General features: G+C 41.1%; 4 protein-coding genes across 4 annotated transcripts; 2 read left to right on the top strand and 2 right to left on the bottom strand.

The window, feature by feature from the left end:
• Positions 1-1,005: 1,005 nt before the first annotated feature.
• On the top strand, positions 1,006-17,780 carry LOC129780114 (uncharacterized). The gene is made up of 5 exons (XM_055788074.1): positions 1,006-2,596; positions 2,658-3,128; positions 7,531-9,249; positions 9,379-9,617; positions 17,534-17,780. The coding sequence occupies exons 1-5, from the start codon at positions 1,137-1,139 to the stop codon at positions 17,626-17,628; spliced, it is 3,984 nt and encodes a 1,327-aa protein (XP_055644049.1). The 5' UTR covers positions 1,006-1,136; the 3' UTR covers positions 17,629-17,780.
• Positions 3,184-3,922, bottom strand: LOC129767329 (low molecular weight phosphotyrosine protein phosphatase 1-like). Its single transcript, XM_055768072.1, has 2 exons — positions 3,773-3,922; positions 3,184-3,707 (listed from the first exon to the last, which is right to left on the bottom strand). The coding sequence occupies exons 1-2, from the start codon at positions 3,807-3,809 to the stop codon at positions 3,259-3,261; spliced, it is 486 nt and encodes a 161-aa protein (XP_055624047.1). The 5' UTR covers positions 3,810-3,922; the 3' UTR covers positions 3,184-3,258.
• On the bottom strand, positions 9,806-11,790 carry LOC129767249 (zinc finger protein 658B-like). Its single transcript, XM_055767948.1, has 3 exons — positions 11,576-11,790; positions 11,204-11,403; positions 9,806-11,144 (listed from the first exon to the last, which is right to left on the bottom strand). Exons 1-3 carry the CDS (start codon positions 11,711-11,713, stop codon positions 9,839-9,841), a joined length of 1,644 nt encoding a protein of 547 aa, XP_055623923.1. The 5' UTR covers positions 11,714-11,790; the 3' UTR covers positions 9,806-9,838.
• LOC129780109 (zinc finger protein 37-like) lies at positions 17,687-19,751 on the top strand. Its single transcript, XM_055788060.1, has 4 exons — positions 17,687-17,814; positions 17,871-18,939; positions 19,003-19,125; positions 19,182-19,751. Exons 1-4 carry the CDS (start codon positions 17,687-17,689, stop codon positions 19,749-19,751), a joined length of 1,890 nt encoding a protein of 629 aa, XP_055644035.1.
• Positions 19,752-22,314: the final 2,563 nt, after the last annotated feature.

The raw sequence follows: 22,314 nt of genomic DNA, 5'->3' as shown, positions 1-22,314 counted from the left end.
TTACAGGGCTATAAAGTTATTACTGTTTGTAATTGTTGTTGTAATTGTTTGTTAATTGTAATGTTCCGGACAACGTGGTAACGAAGGAGATAATGCTATTTTTATCTATAATATATATTTGTAGTCACTGATTGATTTGAATCAGGCTTATATTTATGTAGGTCTAAACTATTTAGACTTGTGTTTATAAATGATACATGATGACTCTTTGTCTTCTTCTGCATGATTGAATAAACAGAAGAAAAGGGTAGTAACGGCTTTAACGGTGTTTTTGTGTACATTTTTGAACAGAATGCGGTTGCAATTTTAAGACATTTGGCATCAACAATTTTTTTTCGAAAACCCCAATTTCCTTAACTCTCCTCTTGGGTGATTTTTCGATTTTCATAAAATTCAAACTTTGACCGCTTAGCGCCACTCTCTCTTAAGTCCGATTGAGCTGATATTCGGCATAGGGTGTTTTTTTGAGGTGGTAAACATTTTGTATTGGGTTTCTTTTTGAAATTTTAAAGGAAAATTTAGCGGAATCAGAAACGAAACGGTATCTATGAGAAAGAAACGAGAACTTTTTCAGTGTCTCAATATACTTACCGAGTCATTGATGATCCTTTTTATGTTATTTCAGTGAAATATTTCATTGAAACGTCATGTAAAAATGTTGATACCCAAGACGGGTCTATGGTACTAGGTGAGGCCGTTTCGTCACTAAGTTGGTTAGGGGAGCGGTATATGAAAACAGCACGGAAGAAAGTAGAAGGGGAATTATTTGCTTGTAGCGTGAAAGAGACAGACTGATCACGAGCGAGCTTCGGCAATAGCGTATTGTGTTTTGTTTACAAACAAAACACAGTAGACTTCCAAGATGGCTGAAGAGTGGTTTTAGCAAGTTGGCCCACCTTAGTATATACTTCTAGGCGCCTTGGTTGATACCAATACCCGACACCAGATGCACTTGTGTATGTAAAATTTATGCAAGTTCTCGGCGCATCATCTGTCACTGTGTTACGAGTGGGAAACAGAGCGACAATTGTTCGGTGTAAACAAATAGTTTCGATGTATACCTCCGGGTTTCAATCATCCATATGAAATCTGTGAGACGAAGATGAGCAACAATTAGCAGCATCCAGTCGGAGATCATGGACAAACCAGTGCAAAAGTGTTTTGTGCCAGGCTGCGAATCGGTAGACACCGAAAGCTCCGAGATCAGTTTCTTCGATTTCCCAAGCACCGACCGAGAGCAGATACGGGCGTGGAACAAAGCACTTGGCTTTCGAGCCAATTGTAAACATATTTCCGACCCGAAGGTGTGTCAAAAACATTTCGACGAGAGTCAAATTGATAAGAGCGTATTCCCGATACGACGGCTGGTGCAGAATGCGGTGCCAATCGCTGCGACCGGTTCTGCTGTCCTCAGGGATAACGGAGCTGCTCATGTACCCGCAGAGCCCTACTACTGTCGGTTGTGTGCGAAAATCGAACGGCAGCCACTAAAAAATAGCATCGAGAAGATGATGAAGTGCAATGATACGGCCAAGTTGTTGTCCATATGTTTGGAATCAAGTCGGAACGTCGAGAGTCTTCCGGAGGGCGTGTGCGATGCGTGTTCGCACATGATGAAGTTTCTGATCAAGTTTGTGCGAACCTGTTGTGGGGCTCAAGGTAAACTAACCAAAATTTTCGCGAATACTTGCGAAACCGACGCTTCGGACGATTTGAAACCACAGTCAGAGGAAATTACACCGCGTAAAATAAAAAAGGAAGAAGATGAGGCCTCCAGTGGGCTTCCGACAGATTTTCTAGAAATCGGAATCGAGAATGAGACAAAAAGTAGCGGCCCACAGTATATAGTCAATGAGGATAGTGAATTCGAACAAACGGTGGCAACAGAAAACAAGGATGACTTCGCTGTGAATGTAAAAATGGAGCCACCAGTAGTGGAATCTGATTCTGACTTCGAAATACCAAAGGATTTTCCTGCATCATCTTCGAACAGCGAATCTGGTTCCGAGGATGATGACTATGAACCGGACGTGGAAGGCACAATGGAAGATTGCACAATCAAATCTGAAAACGATGAAGATGCGTCAAACAAAGACAAAGCTCGCAAGCGTCGTGGACGTCCGAGGAAGAATGACCCACATTTGCCCAAAGGATCGAGAGGATCCCGCAAGCCGCGGGAAAAACGGGATAAAAAATGTACGGAGGATAAACCTGCATCCTTGTGCAAACAGGTTTGCCAAATCTGTGGTAAAATACTGTCTAGCAGTGCCACATTTAACGTACACATGATGACCCATACCCAGCAGAAAGATATTATCTGTCCGATTTGTGATCGGCGGTTCTACGTTAAGCAGCAGCTTAAGATTCATATCGAATCAATCCATGAGAAAAAGGAATTTGTCTGCAGTATCTGCGGTTTGAAGTGCCGCTGGAGGAAAAGTCTCCGACGGCATATGCTACTCCATGATGAAAATCCTTACAAACACAAATGCACCTATTGCGACAAAGCATTCGCTCGGCCCAATCAGTTGCGTTATCATGTGATGAAGCACACCGGGGATCGTGTGTATTGTGATATCTGTGGTGCAGATTATCGGTTAGAAGACCTGTTTCTCTGTCCAATGAACGACTTGCAAATATATTGTTTTTATTTTCAGATTTAATTATATGCTAACGCAGCATAAAATAAGAAAGCATGGAATTGTGGTGGAAGGCGTGCAGTTGTACAAGCAAAGCGCACGCAAAAAGAAGTCTGAAGGGGCCGGCGGTGAGCAAAACGCTCGACGGAGCCGCATTGTAATAGGCCAACACCCGAACATCCAACTACAATCCCTCGAACCACAGTCAGGGACGTTACCACCAATGACACCCATGGCCGATCATGACCGTACTAATCAGAGTGATTCAACTCATGTATCAGACATGGGTAGCCCTGTTACCGCTGCGTGTTTTGCAACGGTAACATCCCCCGAACCAACTCATTATGGACATCATCCTCAGCCATTTCCAGTTTTGCAACAACAGCAGCAGCATCACCACCAACCAACCCAAATTGGCAGCTTCAATGGAGCGGGAATAAACACGTCAATGCCTCCCGGAATCATCGGTTTTCCATCGTTGAGTAGACAGTAGGGACCCTAGCAAAGGGATACTAATATAATGACATTATGAAAATAAAGTAGATTGTTGTAAGAAATCTTGCAAATTTTACAGTTTTTTAACTCGTACATTCGTCAACAGAACAAATACAACTGATTTTTAAATTTCACCTCTCTGAACTTTAGCCAAGAACCCATTACAGCAACGAACGCACTGCACGTAACACTGCTCGAATCCGTTCGCCCCCTGCTCATAATATGGATCGCGGATTATTTTTCCGGGTGCGTCCGTATCGAAGTCTCCCAGCAGCAACTGTTTCGCCTTCGAGACACCGCTCGGTGCCATCCGCTTGAGATGGGACATGTTTTCCTTGTCCATACCGAAAATGTAATCGTAGTGATCGAAATCCGCTTTGGTAATTTGTCTCGCCCGATTATCGTACGGTAGACTGTGCTTCTCCATCGTGGACAGTGCCCGGTGATCTGGCCGATTTCCTACATGCCAATCACCGATAGCGGCGCTGTCTACTTCCCATTGCTCAGCCACACCATCGTCGGCGATTGTCTTCAAAAACACCGCTTCGGCGATGGGAGAGCGGCAAATGTTTCCTGTGAGGTGTTCAAGAAGGAAATGTTGTTTAATAAAATGTTGGATTTAGATCGGACAAAATTACCTAGACAGATGAAGAGAGCTCTCTTTTTCTCAGACATTGTGATGATGATTGCCTAATCTGCCTGCCTGTTAGTTCTTCGAAGGTCAACAAATAAATGTAAGCTCCAGATTGATCGGATTGATTTGTTTTGTATTATATCAGGGTTGCCAGCATTTATAATCGCACCCAATCATGTGTTTTATTGATGGATTATATGATTCATATGAGTTTTGGATTGAGGCCGATATTTCCATCCAAGAATTGGAATATTCTGTATTGCGACTTGACCCGTCCTAATATTGAGACAATCTGTAGCATGGGTTGGAATTGTAGCACAGGGTTAAAAGCGACAATTTGCAAGTAGCGTTTTTTACAAGTTCATTATAATTCTACAGTAATTTGCCTCTAATTGAACATCCAGCCAATTGGACAGGCCTGTAATGCGACACGAATAATTGAACATTTTTGTAAACATCCATTGTGCATGTTTCCGCAACACGGTGAACTTTGAGGAGTGTTTTCAACCTTTTTCCAACTATTTTACTAGATTATTTATTTTGCACACTTCTCTAGTGATTATTTGTTAGATTTTCATTGATTTACCTGTTTTAACAGCTCACAGCTTCTAATGTGACACAGAGTGGTGCCTTGGTATATTTTATTTAATATCGGCAAAAGCAAATCACTGTATTCTGATTTTCAGGTGACATACTTTCATCAGGAAAAGTAGAAATATCTGGGGATTGAGCCAATGATTTTGAGGAAAGGATTCAGGACATGTAATCAAGGTTAGGGAATCTGAGGCCCAGGAAATGAACAAGAAATGAATCCGAGACCAAGGAATGAATGGGTAATGGCGATACATCCACGAAATGGTGGAGGAATAGAGAATAGAATCTGGATAATTTTTGTTCGCTGATGCGATCCAGTCATCACCTGCAGGTACAGCTCTAACCTGCTTGAGCAAATCAATTCCGCTAGTAATGAGAACGGCAGCCACACACATTCACATTCAAAACAAAACTACGAGTCCGATTCGGCTGAAATTTTGACAGTAGTCGTTTACGAGAATGTACTACACGATAAGTAATCTCTCTTGCGATACTGACAACACCGGGCGATGATGCTAAGTACATATCGAACCGCCCTCGTATATTCAACCCAACGATCTTTTGTCTCAAATTATTCAATATTTATATAGTCTCACATGTCAGATGAGATTCGCGTCATCAAACGGTTTTGGAAATTTGTCAAGGAACAGCGCCAGGCTTCTACAAAATATCTGCAACCTGTTCTCATGAAAAATTTATAGCGTTTGCAATGATATGCAAAAAAATCTCTCGGACCTGCTCAATTGTCGCTTCCTTCAACGATAATCGAAGTCTTCCGATAAGTCGTGTATTCTTAACCGAATGGACGTAAAACTCGCTAAATGTTCTGTTATCTCATTTTCGCGTGATTCACCATATTGCACAAATATGTCTCGTTCGACACGGAAATTGAGCGCGTCAGCTAATTCAAGGATCTGGGATTTATTTTGGACATGCAACCCTCATTCTAACCGCACATCTTATTCATGGTCAATGAAGCGTCCAGAACACTGGGATTCATCTACATAGTTGCCAAAAATGTCACAAAATGAAATTTACTCTATTGCTCTCTAAGTCCCTGTCGGTCCGTAGATAAAATCAGATCTTTACTAATAGCTGATACTTTGCAAGAAAGCATCGATTGTTCCATTCTCTTGGAAAAATCTAAACCAACATTCGACGAGACAATCTATGCGTTCTTGCAAAGTATCAGCTATCAGCAAAGCTAACGAGCTCTTCGGAATGATTCGATGCTACAATTGTTCTACGATAGATGAATTACAGCCTTTTTGATGGATTCAGTGGTTTGAAAAGACTTTTCAACAGCCATGGTCATGCTGTTCGATTTTTATCTGTCTTGAACCTTGCTTCGTCGGTGGCTTAGTACTTTTTTTCTAAACTAGTTTAATTTATAATCACATTAGTTCTTGTATGTGATGACTTCATGCAATATAATATTCATGATTAGACTTAGTTACATCTTGGGGCCCTGTTGATGAACTGACGATAAATAAATTAAACGTACCTGCAACTGGTAAGAAAAAAATCAATTATTTCATGCGAACATTCGGTTCGCCATCCTTAATCTCCTTTATATATCCATATTTCCGATTGAATAATAAATAACGAATAAACCTCGAACTTTAATTCTCTCTCTGAAGAGATTAATGGCAACTATCATATTGCTCATATTAAAATGCTAAAGGGTGTGTCACATCAAATTGCATCACGGAAAAAACGCTGTAGAAATTCGCCCAGTAGACCGATCCTTTTGAAAATTTTAGACAGTAAAATAAAAACTATTAAACAACTTTTGGCATTTTCTTTTTATTCATACTTCGAGCCCAAGCCCGTATGCTCGTACCTTCCTCTTTACCCCGTCCATAAGGTTCTGTACAACGTCAGGTTGTAGTTTTTTTTTTAACAGAAATCAATTTTCTCTTGAAGTCCGCTTCCGATTTGACAACTTTTGGGTTCTTCTGGAGGGCCTGCTTCATAATCGCCCAATATTTCTCTATTGGGCGAAGCTCCGGCGCGTTGGGCGGGTTCATTTCCTTTGGCACGAAGGTGACCCCGTTGGCTTCGTACCACTCCAACACGTCCTTTGAATAGTGGCACGAAGCGAGATCCGGCCAGAAGATGGTCGGGCCCTCGTGCTGCTTCAATAGTGGTAGTAAGCGCTTCTGTAGGCACTCCTTAAGGTAAACCTGCCCGTTTACCGTGCCGATAATCACGAAGGGGGCGCTCCGCTTTCCGCAAGAGCAGATCGCTTTCCACACCATGTACTTTTTGGCAATCTTGGATAGTTTCTGCTTGCGAATTTCCTCCGGAACGCTGAATTTGTCCTCTGCGGAGAAGAACAACAGGCCCGGCAGCTGACGAAAGTCCGCTTTGACGAAGGTTTCGTCGTCCATTACCAGGAAATGCGGCTTCATAGGTATTTCGGTGTACAGCTTCCGGGCTCGCGTCTTCCCCACCATGTTTTGCCTTTCGTCGCGGTTAGGAGCCTTCTGAACCTTGTATGTACGCAGGCCCTCCCGCTGCTTGGTCCGCTGGACGAATGAACTTGACAAATTCAGCTTATTGGCGACATCCCGGACCGAACTTCTCGGATCACGTCTAAACTGCTTAACTACGCGCTTGTGATCTTTTTCACTGACGGAGCATCCATTTTTGCCGTTCTTCACCTTCCGGTCGATGGTTAGGTTCTCGAAGTATCGTTTTAGTACTCTGCTGACCGTGGATTGGACGATTCCCAGCATCTTACCGATGTCCCGATGTGACAACTCCGGATTCTCGAAATGAGTGCGCAGGATTAATTCTCTACGCTCTTTTTCGTTCGACGACATTTTTCCAAATTTACGAAAAATTGACAGTGAAGCATGGCGAACGTGATCTATACACTCTTATCTGATTATAAGCGAAAGCTGAAGATATAATTCCTAAAAATTAAATTACTACAGCGTTTGTTCCGTGATGCAATTTGATGTGACACACCCTTTATAATGGGATTGTTATCCTTTCCTACACACTTCGCATACACTTTTAACCTCCTTTAACGTGTGTATTTCGCAATTAGCCTCTACTGTGATTTCTATTTCTCTCATATCGTGACAACCTTCTGAAAATCTACTATCATGATGTTGGAGGCGAATGAACTGCAAAGTTTAAAGCCTCTTAAAAACAAAGAAACAAACAAACTATCATGAACAATGTTAGATATGCGGAGAGCAGCACCATAAAAGCAAACTATTGTGCAATGGCAAAGTGTTGCGTAGTGGCCGGCTGCGGAGCGTCCAATCAGGATTTTGGAACCATCCTTTTCCACTTCCCGAAGTCACAAGATCTCCGGCAGCGATGGGTGGATGCACTAGGAAAACCCACAGACTGGAACGCCTTTGACTCAGCATCCGTATGTTGGGGTCATTTCGATAGTAAAACAATACTTCAAGAAGACGACAGTTTCGGTGTGCATGTTGATGCTGTTCCTTCGCAATACCTTGGAACTGTAGCGCATGACGAGCTCGATCCTGCCCGGCACTGTCGATTTTGTGGGAAAATAATAATGGAAGAATCGCTGGGGAGCAGTGTGAGCGATATGAATCGATCTGAAGACTCCAAGATGTTTCTGGATTTACTGCTCCCGGATAGAAGCGACCCAGATCTAACACAACAGGGATGCAACGAATGTTTTGTACACATTAAGCTTACCATGAGATTTATGAGAAACTGTCGTAAAGCGAACCGTGTGCTGGACGAGATGGTGAAAAAGTTTTCTAGCAGGAAGAAAGAAACCAGAATCAGTTCCGATGTCGAAAGCGAAATGGATGAGTTCGGAGAGATACCCGTTGATTGTATGGGACAACCTGAGATTAAAGTAGAAGTTTCGAGCCTGACTGTTGTCAGTGATCTTGATGACGGTTTTTCGGATGAAGAGGATGACATTCCTCTGGCTAAGCAAATCAACAGACGAAACGCCGAAAAACTAAAATGCACTCATTGCTCATTCACCTGCTTCAAGCGGTATCAACTGACTAGTCATTTGAAACAGCACAAAGCAGTGCCTTCCCGGGATAACAAGAACAGTTTGACCTGCTCTGATTGTTCATTCACCTGCCGCAGATCCAATCAATTGTCTATTCATAGAAGAAAGCATAAAAAGTTGCAATTGGACGGAGCTGAAGATGAACAAACAAAAAATGACTCTTCAAATATCGTCAGTTCGAAGACTGAATTTTCTGGGAAGAATGGTCCAGAGGAGAATGGTTGTAATGATTCTTCATCGGATCCTGTACCCAGCGGTACACTACAATGTCCAGACTGTCCGTACACCTGCGAGCGGCTGGTTCAGCTGGCTAGTCATAAAAAGAAGCACAGTAAAAAGTTTAGAAATGATCCGCTATCCGAGCAAGGTGCACGTGAAATTTACGAATGTGAATTTTGTGATTTCACGTGTAAGTTGCGTCGCCAGATGGCGGGACACAGGGCCTCTCACTCGAATCAAATTAAGAAATCCAAGCCATCGGGGAAAGAGCGGGACCATATGTGCTCCATCTGTGGCAAAATACTTTCGACACGGGGTTCATTTTTTGTACATATGAAGTACCACAATGACCAGCGGGACTACTCGTGCAACCTGTGTAGCAAAAAGTTCTACTCCAAGCGGGACGTCGCAATGCACGTGGAGTCGTTCCACGAGAAAAAAGTGTTTGAGTGTGAGATTTGTGGCGTTAAGTGCACTTGGAAGAATGCGCTGTACAAACATATGCGCAAGCACGACGTTAATGCTTTCAAGCATGAGTGTTCCTACTGTGGTAAGAAGTTCATTGCGGCTAACGAGCTTCGGCTGCACGTTTGGCGACATACGGGCCAGCAGCTGGCGTGTGATATCTGTGGAGCGGGTTACAGGTGAGTACATTGCAATCATTTCCCTGATGGCTCGGTGCTCTTTGAATCGGTTGATCGTTAGAGTTGTCCATGTCCAAAGTAAATCATAATTCACCAATTCGAACGCAGATAACTTTCTCGGTGTTCCAGGTTCAACTTCTTACTGACACAGCACAAAATCCGGGAGCATGGCATACAAATTGAAGGTGTTAAACTTTACAAACGCTTCCAAAAGGACAAAATCGATTCAAGACAGCAAAAGCAGCCCAAACTACAAACTGATACTCCTGCAATCGTTGCAGAGATACAACCATCACAAGGAGAAACAGCAAACTCATCCAATTCATCGGATCGGATACACACCATTTATTCGCAAAATATGTCCCCAGGTGAGAACCATTACCATCCCATTGAACAAAATGTCGCCCAATTACCGGTTTCTTACCACCGCTGAGCCAACAGGCTTCAACGGAAACGCAATCTCAATATATAGGGATACATTATAACTGTAAAGCGTGAATAACTCTGAAAGAAATCCTTGGTCTTTTCGGAGCAAAATCATACCAAAAAGAATACATTGTTATTTACAGTTCTCTGATAAGCCAACAAACTAAATAGTTACATCAAACACCATCTCATCTTCATCGGACATGACCGGCATTTCGGAAAAGCTCTGCTGCTGCTGTTCATCGCCGTGAGCTTTGGCCATATGCCTTGCCAGTTTCCTCGGACTGAGAAAAATTTTCTCACAGTTATCACAATTATGAGTGATTTCCTTGTGGGTGAGTCGGTGCTTATCGAAAGATGACTTACGGCCAAACTTTCCGAAACAAATCGGACATTCGTAATCCTCTGGGAAGTGTATGCGCAAATGTTCCGTAATCGAGCGCATATCGCCTTTGCCACATATCTTGCATGTGTATAGTTTAATGCCTTCATCAGAAATTCTTGTCGAATAGTACGGCAGCCAATTGTTCTTCGGCTTGCAAGTTCCCCCCTCGTAGTGTTTGTGGTGCATCCGCAAAAATGCCGCAGTCGTGAAGCGGCGGCCACAAATATCGCACTCATAATCCCGCCGTCCTTCGTGGATCGTTCGAACGTGCAGCTCGTAGGAATCGATCGTATTCATTCGTTTGTGACATATCTTACATTCAAAATCGTGGGTTCTCTCGTGCACCCGACTAATGTGCCGTTTGAGTTTGGATTTTTCCGCGAAGCCTTTTGCGCAGTATTCGCAATTGAACGAAACGGTGTGACGCTTCATGTGAGCTCGGAATGATAGCAACGAAGGACATACCTTCCCGCATACGTCACAGGGTGTCGGACAAGGGGCGTTGTCTCCCAGGTGGAATGATTGCACGTGATAATCCCGAGATCGCTCGTTCGCGTATCGCCTATCACAGTACTGACATTTGATCGGTTGTTCATGCATTTTCAGGTGCATATTTAGTGAGCGAATTTGCTTGATTTCTGTTTTTTCTTGCTCACAAAGTTTACACGTGAACGGAAGCTGGTCGATGTGAGTACTGAGATGATCGAGCAGATCTTTAGCAGAGCCCAACGGCTCGCTTCTGCAAATGTAACATTTGAAATCATTCAATCGCGGACGATTTGGATCCTTCCAAATATCCTTTCTGCGTTTGCGTACTCTCTTTTCTGCATCTGTTTGTACTTGACCGTTTATCCAATTTCTCGCTGATGTTTCCTCCAGCTCATTACATTCAATCACATCGAGTCGCTCCACTTTGATGCTGCCCTTTGTTCGTTTGCGTTTCCAATTTGTACCATGAATATCTTCAGTTTCTTCCTCGGATTCTGATTCATAATTCTCATAATTCTCTTCTAGCCATTCCTCCGATTCTAAAACGTAACCAGATCGGCTGGGCTTATAATCCGGATCTAGAACCTCAATTTTTCTGCCAAATAATGAAACCAATTATTTCACTTGTGCAATCAACAAAAATACATCTCTTACACTTCTTTAACGCTATACCCCACTGAAGCGTCTGCAGTATCATTCAGTTCTACCTTCACGTCAATGTTACCGTATTCGAGCAACTGTTTGCGCATTATCGCGTCGTTTTCCCGGAACTCATCCAACCTATCTTGGATTTTCTGCATTGTGGTTGTGCAGGATTCGCATATTTTCTGTGGTAGACCATCGTTCTCGTAGAACTGCGAGAAGAAATAAAACATAAATTGATCAGTGTTTCCACCGGAAATGGTTTCGTAACTTTCGTTGGATAGTTTTTTTTAGAAATCCATACCTAATATATTGTTTGATCAATCAGACAACACTAAACAACAAAGTTAGGGGATCAAAATTCATGTGAGAAAAAAATGCTACCTCAATCCGTAAAATATCCCGAATCTGGTCCAGGACAACGTGCGTATCGCATAGTCGCCCATCTCCAAAGATGCTCACTAGCCGAGTGTTTCCTTTGGTACATAGGCGACAAATATTTGCTAGATCCATGTTTAACATACATATGAAAACCAATTCTGTGTTGAAAAATTAAAGAAAACAAATGCTAAAATACTCGAATCTAATAGCAGCTGCCACTGTCAACAGAGAAACGTCAACAAAGTATCTTTCCCCGAGATGAAGAATAGAAGGTGGGAAGATTCACGGGTTTTAGTTGTGTTAAACTTTGATTGTATTGGCGATCTAACGCAAAACGTAAACGATCGGTGAGACATCTGGATTTTGTTTTTGAACTAAGAAAATGATGCTAATGTAACCGTAAACTCAAAAGCAAAACACGTATATTTTACTTCCGGGCTTTCCAAGGTAGTTCTCACATGCAGGAATCGTGCATTTTTCTACTTGTGTTTGATTGTGCTCTCGAATTTCCTTCTTTAATTCAACCATTGTCAACATTTTTATAGTTTTCACTACTGAAAGAGGTAAATAAATAACATGTTATATATAAAATTGCGCAGAATTAAATTTCTTATAAACTCATCGCAATCAAATAATCTTTGCAATTTTAACAGCCAATTGGCGATCTAACGTACAAATCTATACCTAGGCGGCGCTGATGATGGTTCTAAATTTTGCAATGTGAGTTTATGGAAGGTATGTAGTTCTTTCCATAAATCACAATGGTATAGTCCAATGAGATACATATAGAGGTGGAGCAGTAGGCGAAGTGTATCTGTATTGGCAAGCAAAATATCGTGTCGTAATTATTTGCATTCAATATCGAATGTATATGGAAGAAACAAAACAATGTTGAAAATACTCACGGTTGCATGATAATTTGAGCCAAAATTCTCATGAAATCATCCAATTGGTTGTTTTTTAACAGATGACAATTATATCGTGGCTTATTTCGATTATTCATGTGGTAAAAAGGTCTAGAGAGCAGTGGTATGCTTAGTTCTTCAAAGCAGTAACATTTTCGGTGAAATTTTGGTTAATTGGCGATTATTAATTCACAACATACACACTGACTTAGAGGCTTCGATACATCAACTTCATAACGGTAAAATAATGAAACTTCGTTTGTTTCTATGAACGTAGGGGAGTGAAAATGACACATGGAAATATCACTTTTATCCGTCTTTTTCGACGTGATTTCACAAATATTCAATCCACACTATCACATTAGCCTCATATTCAGCGGGAGCTCTACAAAAATGTACGTTTTTAATTGATAAATTACTTCCTGAAAATAGCATTTTTACATGAATGCGGTGGGCAATCAAAGATAAACACAACGACTGACGTCACTATTAGCGAAATAGTTATGGCAGCGCATGCTATGTCGTTCGAAACTCGACCATCTTCATTACCTTTTTTCCAGGACATTGGGTATAGTCATAAAAGATTATTTGATTGCGATAATTTTGGAAAAAAATTAATTCTGCACAATTTTATATATAACGTGTTATTTTCTTACTTATTTCAGTAGTGAAAATTGTATAAATGTTGACAATCAAAAACAAGTTGAAAAATGCATGGTTCCTGTATGTGTGAACTGACTTGGAAAGTCCGGAAGTAAAATATACGTGGTTTGTTTTTGAGTTCTAGGTTACGTTATCATCATTTTCTTAGTTCAAAAACAAAATCCAGATATCTTACCGATCGTTTACGTTTTGCGTTAGATCGCCAATCAGTAGCCAGGAAGATAGGAAGTTCACAATTCAATTGAAATTGAGTTTAGAACACCTCAATAATACTGATATTTCAGTTTCTGCTAAAATGTCAGTTGGCCCCTCATGATTTTGAACGCTAGCATTGATTTAAGAAAAAAACTAGTTCGTTCATTTTATCTGATTATTTTACTTTTAATAACAATTCTTTTCCTATGTAGTGGACTATTAAAAGAAAAGTTACATACATAAACAAAATCTGTGACGTCACAGATTTTAAAAACTCACCTCCTTCTATCCTCCATCGCGATCTTACCCATCTTCTTCTTCTTTTTTGGCTATAAGGCTGAGGACATAGTAAACGCGGTGCGGTGCGATGCGATGCGGAGCGATGAATTGGAGCTCATCGCGTGCTATGACATACTAATCGCTCCAGATCGCGCGTTTATTGATGTTTCATTCCACTCCATTCCACATGTAAACAACCCAGCACAAGAATGCCAGATATAATAACATGCCTTCATTTTGTAAACAGTTGAATTGTGAGATCGTTTTTATCTGTGAACATGGTAAATGGAAAGCCCTTAACGTAACGTTTTCATTATATGCATTATGTAAATAAGAATAAAGTTATATAATTCGTCGAACAAAACGAAAATAATAATTCAACAACTCAATCTTTATATCCATTCGATGAGTTCGCTTGTAAAGATATTTATGAAAATCGTTTGGCAACCACCACTTGCGTTCACTAGCGGCAAAACTCTCCACACACAGTTTCGCCGCATTGAAATCGCATTTGCATCGCGTTTATTATGTCAGGTCCGGGCGGTTTGCATTTGATTTCCACAGTTGTAAACAAAAGAGCTTTCCCGCAATCGATCCCGCGCCCGCGCCCGCTCCGCATCGCGTTTACTTTGTCCTCGGCCTCAGAGGGTTTAAGGCCATGTTCTCACTGCAACGAGGCGTCAACGTGGCGTGAGCGGAGTGTGTTCACATCTCGCCACGATATTTTAATTCACTCACATTGCACCGTGCCAGTTGCGTGTCTTCGGCGTGTTCTATGAAAATTGTCAATGTGTGTTTTTGAATGAAAGAATGAAAATTGGTTTAATTTTCAATATTTCAACATCGTTGGACGTATCCGGCTAAAAACTCGGAGGGTGAAAAACGTAAAAAATAAAAAAAAAACAAAAAAAATTTAAATTATGTCACTACTACAAACAAATATATGCTAGAGAGAAGCGGAGAAGTTCAAATATCGCCGGCGTATAGTGTTTTCGTTTGCACGCCAGCCACACGTCAAAACAACGCTCACAACACGTCAGCCTGGTGTGAACACATCGGTAAGAACACACGATTAATCGTAAGCGTCACACGCACCGCCCAAGCCATGCTGACGCCCCGCAGCAGTGAGAACAAGGCCTAAACCAAGGGATTGCTAAGATGGTCCCCTTTTAGTAGCCAGCATAGAAAATCATGAGCATAGAAATCAAAACCTAAAATTAAAAATGAAATGCACCGCGCGATTCTTCAGCTGTGATTTTAATTGCAAATCGTAAAGAAAGCTTCCGGATGGGTATCCAAACATCGCTTGCCAAAGGAAGCTATCCAACGTAATCAAATATTTACATATATGACTCCAAACATTGAACAATACGTGAGCCCCCTAAGCGCGAGCCCTGTTTTAAACGCGATTCACATACAACATCCACGTCACGTTCACGCCACGTCACGTTACGTCAATTATTCTCCCATGCAATTCTTATGAAAACATTCACATACACCGGCAGCGGAAGCTTCGACTTGCCGTTGATTGTGTATGTGAATGCACGTGACGGAACGTGAACGTGACGTGGATGTTGTATGTGAATCGCACTTTATGCTGCCTACGCTCAATTTGCATTGGATGGGATAGGGTTGCCAGAGCCCCGGTTTAAACCGTTTAAACAGTTTCCCATCTTTCCAAAGGCAAAATATTTGGAATGGAAGCAGAAAGAAATGCTTTTGGGAGTCACACTCTAAATATTACCTATAGCTTAGATGTAGAAAAATAAACAAGAAAACGATAACGTACCGAGACGAATTCCGAAAGAATCAGCTCGAGTGAAACAATCCCGGATAGGATAAGAATGACAGACCATTTTTTATTTAGCTCATTTAGCACTTCGGCTATAGCCAAATTTATTCGTGGACATTTTCTATCTCATCAATAAACATATTGTAAATTACACAGTGGTCATTTTGGCGTAAGAGTATTCATATATTATAACTTGTTGTAAATTAACACAGTACTCATTCAGGCGTAGAAGTATTCCTATCTTATCGATAACATGTTGTAAATTCGGCGTAAGAGTATTCTTATTGCTCGAATGTTCACAAATGGACTGTACACAGCGGGACAGTTGATATGAGGCTTCCATTGCTGTGTTATTAATAGCACCAATTACCGATGCAGCAGACCGTATGTGAGCGGTAAGAGGCTGGGATTACCGCACATGATGATTGTTGCGTTTTTTTACCCCATCTGTTTATTTTTATTAGGCTCATTTAGCAATTCAGCTGTAACAGATCCGAATTCATCGTGTACATTTTTTTCTCCTGTTGTATATTACACATTAGCCATTTTTAGGCGTAAGAGTATTCCTATCTTATCGATACACATTTTTATCTATAACGCAGTAGCCATTTAGGCGTAGAAGTATTCCTATTCTATCGATACACAACATATGTCGCCTTTTTTCGGCGTAAGAATATTCCTATTGTTCGAATGTCACGGTTGGACTTCACACAGCAGGACTGTTGATATGGGACTTTCATTGTTGTGTTATAAATAGCACCAATTACCGATGCAGCAGACCGCAATGTGAGCGGTAAGAGACTGGGATTACCGTCACATGATTGTTGCGTTGACGTAGTATTTAGAATAACACATAATTATGATTTTTGAGGGCCCTGAATTTTGAGCTCACGATCGTTCGCTTAGTAGCGGATATGTAACCAATTAGGCTACGGAGACTCCCTTCTTCTTCTTGGATGGCACCTACGTACTCAGTGGAACTTTGGAACAGTGCAAGTCGGAAGAATTTTATTTGATGAAAAAACCCTCCGGCTAGAACGGGAATCGAACCCCGGCATGATAATGTGGAACGCTAACTCCGAATACCTCCAAAATATGTTAAAAATACATAACAAATCACTCGAGGTTTGATTTACAATAAATGAGGGACTCAAAATGAAAGGGGTGTAAATGACATAATCGATTTCTCTACATCGACTCTCTCGTTTGGCCATAACTGCAAACTCATTCCCAGCTGTATTTGACAATGTGGAAGATAGGTCAGAACCTTAGCTATCGGATTCTATAGCAAACTCAAGTTGGAACGTTTTTGCAGTTGAGTTATTAACTAAAGAGATAGTTGATGAAGAGAAATCGACGTGAAATAATCGACTCCGTATGGAATTCGTAATGGAATTTTTACCTGACGAGCGAGTTTCTCTTATATTCCTGTAAGACGGTTTGAGTAGCACGCATTATCGAAATGCTACATTGAGCGTATTGCGTAACTTATGAATAGTATATCTATTAAATCATCGAAATACAAAATCGAAACAGAAACCGCCAGTGTTTTTTACAATGTTATATTTGGGCTTTAATGACGTTGCATCCTGTACTTGGAGGCCTCTGACCTCTGCTATGAAATATCTGCTCATAAATAATTGGAATGCTGTTTGAGCGTAATGCGTAACATAGAATATATGCTATTCATAGAAATCAAGGAAAACAAACTCTTCATTACATTTTTTTTGGGCATGTTATACTTTTACCCTAATAAAATATTTTTGCGAAATCCACCTTGTAGAACCGAATTTTTCTTCCTGCAGAGTAAAAATCAGCCTCAGAATGCAGTTAGCGATTTTAGTATGCAATATGCTCATACATCGAAAATGTCAACAATATTTGTACACAAAGCGCCCATTGGTTTTAATTTCACTAATTTCACTAAGTCGTTCCGCAAAATGGGCCATCGGAAGATTCGAATGTGCCGACTTTGCCTGTCCACGACAGCGGTACTAAGATCTATATTCACCATATTTCGGAACCACAACCTGGTGTTCATTATTCGGGATTACGTGAAACTAGAGGTTGATATCTCTGCGAAGAATACAGTTCACCATGATTCTATAGTTATCATTTTTGTTACAGGTGAAGGAAGACGACGGGCTACCGAAACTGGTGTGCAAGTCGTGTGCGGTCAAGTTGATACGGGTGCGGGAGAATGTCACACTGTTTCTCGATAGCGATCGGAAACTACGAGACAAATTGAAGTATGGATCCAGTTTGGATGTAGATAATGACATGGATGAGGAGGAATTAGACGAGAGCAATAATTATGAGCGGGTTAAACAAGAAATTCATGACCCTGAGCTTCCAACCGGTAGATTAGCATCAAGGGATGGACCAAATGGTGATCGGGAGCAAAATTTGTAAGTTGATAAATTTTTTGTTAATATGCTTGCTCAACAATAGCATTTTATGATAGGTTTGAATTCAACGAGGTTAAAGAAGAAACTTTCGACAGTGACGCAGAGGAGGATTTACCGCTACTGGTGCTAAAGAACATCGCTAGCAATGGCGAAGTAGCACGGGCGCCGGTTTGTTCGACGAATAGCACAATTAGTTTAGAAAGCGAAACGAAAGCGTTTGAAATTGAATCCGAGAAATGTAAACCAGAATCAGTGAACGACAAGGTTGAAACTTTGAGCAGTGATAAACTATCCGACTGTGATGAGAACAAAAAAATGTGTCAACTTCCTTCTGATACTGATAGCTTTGACGAGATGTCGTTGGCAAAGAAAAGAAAATTAGCACGAATGAAAAGGAGAGAGGAGACTGTTGAACAGAAACTAGAGGGTTCAAACCGGAGGCGGACACGTGCATTTAGGGTTGAGGAAGACTCGAAAAATGAGGCTTCTGGTGATGATGAGGAAGATCGGTTTGAACAAAATAATTTCGACTCAAACTGTTCACAAGATGAGTTCGTATTCCAAAAAGACAATGAGAGGAAAAGAAGAAGTACGAAAGTACAAAAACGAAAACGTGGTCCCAGGAAAAAACTTATGGAAAAAATGAAATCAACTCCTACATTACACGACTACAGATGCTATATATGCAATAGTGATTCGTTGGGATCCAGAAAAGCAATGATTGAACACTTTTCGGTACACGTAGATAAAGTTCCCTACACATGCCGGGAATGTGTCATGGAAACGGTGGTTTTAACGAGGGTTCGAACGTTGAACACGCACATGAAGATGCATGCTCAACCAGTCAAGTGTGACTATTGCGATCGCCGATATAGCAATGCGGCGGGGAAGTATTATCACACGCAAACATTCCATCTGGGTGGTGGGGCTCCCTGTCTTGTGAACTGTGAGGTGTGTGGCAAGACATGTGGTTCCCAAATGGCGCTCAAACAGCATATGAAATATCATACGACCAAGCTTAAATGCAGTAAATGTGACATGGTTTTCAACCACCCGAACAAACGACGGAATCATGAGCGGACGCACGATGAAAATCGCGGATACGAATGTGTGGTGTGTAAAAAGGTACGTTGATGGGTCAGTTTAACTCTGCAATACTAACAGTTTTGGAATGAACATCCTCGCTAGGTTCTTCAGACAATCGAGTCCTATGACGTGCACTTGAAAAAGCACAGCCAAGAGCGCAGCTACCAATGTCATCTATGTCCGAAAAAGTTCAACACATCGTGTAACTTGATACTGCATCTGAAGGTATGATATTATCACTAATTCTCGAACATTTTACTCCACAAGCACTTGCTTTATAGGTCCATGCAAAAAATGACAACTATAAGCCGGCGAAATCGTGGATTGAGCACTACACCGTGCTTAGTCGAAATCCGATGCACTTCAAGTGCAAACACTGCGATCGCTACAACACCGACAAGGTGAACAATATGATATCACACCTGCAAGCCCATTTCAAGGAATACGAGTGCGACCAGTGTCACCATAAATTTGCAACCGCCAAGCAGCTCAGAGCACATTACACCACCCACACTGGGGAAAAGCCGGAAAAGTGTAAATACTGCGAGAAGGTTTTCTCAACGAAGAACAATTTGAGAATCCATCTGAAGGCAACCCATCCGGAATGGGCACCTCGAAGACAACAACAACAAACTCCAACACAGCATGATGACGTGATTATACCCGGTTCAGTGCAAAGTTCAACGGCAGCTGGATCTCCACCGCAGCCAATAAACACTCCGAATGACGAAAGCTTCGAGAGCTCTACCGTCGGCAGTACGTATGGGATTATGCGGGATGCCCAAGTAACCGTTTTGCAACAGCCGCCGGCAGAACATCAGTTACACACGCTCGGTGTACTTAGGAGCTAAGGTAAGCAAGCCATAAGGCAATTAGATTCTCCTGGGACCGTGATGCATAATTGATGATTGTAAGAAAATTTTGATAGTGTTTTTTAAGGAAAGTATGCTCATTCAGTTGATACGATCACATTCGGTAGATGAATATCACAGCCTCTTTTGTATGTTTGGGACAGTTTTCATGAATTCTTTCGTACCTCTTGAGCGTGTTTCAACATAAAGTATTGATTTAGCGCTCATATTTTTTTTGTGTAAATTACATAATTCTGAATACTATATTACTACAATATAATTTTCTAGTGGGCAGATGATCATCCAATTGTTGCTCTCTATTGTTGTTGTATTGGTTCGCTCCATCAACGACAGTAGAGATGGGCAAACCGTTCACGAACGGTACAAACGAACTAGTTCGCCGAAAAGAGTGAACGAACGGTCGTTCTTTTTTAAAGAACGGTAGTTCTCCCCACGAACTGATTGCGAGCGAACGGTTTGTGAACGAACTGATTCCGAAAGAACGGTTTGCGAGTGAACTGTTTGAGAGTGAACTGATGGAGAGTGAATTGCTTGTGAACGAACTGTTAGGAGTGAACTGTATGGGAAAGAACTGATTGAGAGCTATTGAGAGTGAACTGTTTGGGAACGAACTGTTTGAGAACGAAGTGTTTGCGGGCGAACTGTTTGCGAACGAACTAGTGCAGCTGAACAGAAATGCGTTGGACGGAATGGACAAATATAACGAGAACGTTTGTAAGGAAAATAAAACGACAAAATGCATCTAACGCAGGGTTTATTTTGTTAACGTATACTCAATTTTGTGTTAAAAATTAAATTAGATTTTCGTAGTTTTAAAAGTTTATTTTCAATTACATTTATTCTTTCAATTCCGCGTAAGGGTGGGTTTAGACTAGTGATATATTCATGTGAAGAAATATGACATCAATCTATTACATAAACTTTTGTCGGTCGACATATTTTCACATACAGTTTGCTCTTTTAAAGGACAGATTATCTTTCCCCACTAAATTTTAAAAATATGAATCCCATACGTACACCATCCAATCCAACGATATCAATTAATAGCTGTCTATTGATGTTGGGTTCTAGCTAACATTCTATTTTGTTCTTAATACCGGTGAACGAAAGAGCGAAAGAACGGTTCAAAAGAACTGATTCACTTAGATGAACGATGATTGAGTGAACCGTTCATCAAAGTGAACTGTTTTGCCCATCTCTAAACCAAGGCGCCTAGAAGTATATACTAAGGTGGGCTATCTTGAGTGTCGCATCGCGTCAGCTGGCAACGCTTCCTAAATGCTCTCCTTACGTAGTCTAACGATTTGTAATTGCTATGTAATTGTTATTGCAAGCGCTAGCGTCGTTTCTTTTAGCTTGAGCTTGGTTAGACTGTACATTTTGAAGTTGCTCTCCGTGATTGACCGTTAATCGTCGCCGAAAGGCCAGAGGGATCGCCTCTATAGCGTGGATCCCTAGCGATTATCATGGTATCCCTTGTTAGTGGGGAGAGGTAAGAATCAGTATTCACTGAGGTAAGTAATGTGATTATGTAGACGCGAGCTATCGACCACTCGACGATTTTTGTTTCACACGGCCGGAAATATCTTCAGATATCCTTAGAAGGAAAACCTGTGAAATTAATTGGACCGGTTATAAATCCAATTGTTCATATATAGTACGCACTTTTTATCGAACTCGAATCGCGACAGCGGAAAGTTATCTTTGAGAAACCTGAGAAGGAAACCGAGAGAACTCCTCTAAAATCAATCTAATCGTCGATATATTTCGTTATTCATCGCAATTTTCGCTTCAATTCTGTGCTTTATAGAATTCAAATTGTAGCGGTAAAGAGTTAATCTTTGGAAATCCTGAGAAGGTATTCGAGAAAACTCCTCTAAAACTTAATCATTTAGCGTACTCTGTATCGAACTTAAATCGCGACGGTTGAGAGTTAACTTTGGGAAACCTGAGAAGATAACCGAGAGAACTCCTCTAGAACCAATGGTACCGTCGAATTAATATTCCATTAATCATCGTGCTAATGCTTTATAAGTCTACCATATCTCGTCTAGAGTGAAAAAAACTCTCTTTAGTTTCCCTAACAAACCGAACAGAGGCATGTTTTGAAAAGCTCCTACGCAAATAAAACAAAAATGTCTCGCGTCGATAGCCCGCTATAAAAACATGAGAGATGGTGCATAAATATGAGAGAAAGAGATTGAACTTAGCTAGTGTGGCTGGCAGCTGAGTCTTTCCGGCATTCTCAGCAAACATTAAGTCGTATGAATAGCTTTAATTGGAGGCGATATACATACAACCAAGACACATTTGGATGATATATGATGCATATAACTAGCATATACACGCAAAAGTGGAGGCGATATACGTGTATGTCATATTTCGTACGCATATAAAGCCGTATATAACGATATACGATGCTTTTCGGACTGATATGCGATTTGATCCGACAATGTTACCACTCAATTCATCAAATATATGGAAAATCGTGTTTTTGCATTTTATGCAATTTTAGATATATATGATCGATATTTTGATTGAT

The sequence above is a fragment of the Toxorhynchites rutilus genome, chromosome 1, assembly GCF_029784135.1.
Source record: "Toxorhynchites rutilus septentrionalis strain SRP chromosome 1, ASM2978413v1, whole genome shotgun sequence".
NCBI classification, from domain to species: Eukaryota; Metazoa; Arthropoda; class Insecta; order Diptera; family Culicidae; genus Toxorhynchites; species Toxorhynchites rutilus.
The sequence above is the reverse complement of the archived record's forward strand: the minus strand, read 5'-3'. Positions and strand labels throughout refer to the sequence as shown.

What these genes read in the sequence shown, in the direction of transcription:
- LOC129780114 (XM_055788074.1), top strand. Translation starts at nt 1,137, where the DNA reads ATGGACAAACCAGTGCAAAAGTGTTTTGTGCCAGGCTGCGAATCGGTA. An exon ending in TTTCCATCGTTGAGTAGACA is followed by an intron (nt 3,129 to 7,530) that starts GTAGGGACCCTA and finishes TTAAAAACAAAG; the next exon opens with AAACAAACAAACTATCATGA. An exon ending in TTCGCAAAATATGTCCCCAG is followed by an intron (nt 9,618 to 17,533) that starts GTGAGAACCATT and finishes TTTTTGTTACAG; the next exon opens with GTGAAGGAAGACGACGGGCT.
- LOC129767329 (XM_055768072.1), bottom strand. Translation starts at nt 3,809, where the DNA reads ATGTCTGAGAAAAAGAGAGCTCTCTTCATCTGTCTAG. An exon ending in AGCTCTCTTCATCTGTCTAG is followed by an intron (nt 3,708 to 3,772) that starts GTAATTTTGTCC and finishes AACACCTCACAG; the next exon opens with GAAACATTTGCCGCTCTCCC.
- LOC129767249 (XM_055767948.1), bottom strand. Translation starts at nt 11,713, where the DNA reads ATGTTAAACATGGATCTAGCAAATATTTGTCGCCTATGTACCAAAGGA. An exon ending in GGGATATTTTACGGATTGAG is followed by an intron (nt 11,404 to 11,575) that starts GTAGCATTTTTT and finishes TTCTTCTCGCAG; the next exon opens with TTCTACGAGAACGATGGTCT. An exon ending in GGGTATAGCGTTAAAGAAGT is followed by an intron (nt 11,145 to 11,203) that starts GTAAGAGATGTA and finishes ATTATTTGGCAG; the next exon opens with AAAAATTGAGGTTCTAGATC.
- LOC129780109 (XM_055788060.1), top strand. Translation starts at nt 17,687, where the DNA reads ATGGATGAGGAGGAATTAGACGAGAGCAATAATTATGAGCGGGTTAAA. An exon ending in AATGTGTGGTGTGTAAAAAG is followed by an intron (nt 18,940 to 19,002) that starts GTACGTTGATGG and finishes CATCCTCGCTAG; the next exon opens with GTTCTTCAGACAATCGAGTC. An exon ending in ACTTGATACTGCATCTGAAG is followed by an intron (nt 19,126 to 19,181) that starts GTATGATATTAT and finishes CTTGCTTTATAG; the next exon opens with GTCCATGCAAAAAATGACAA.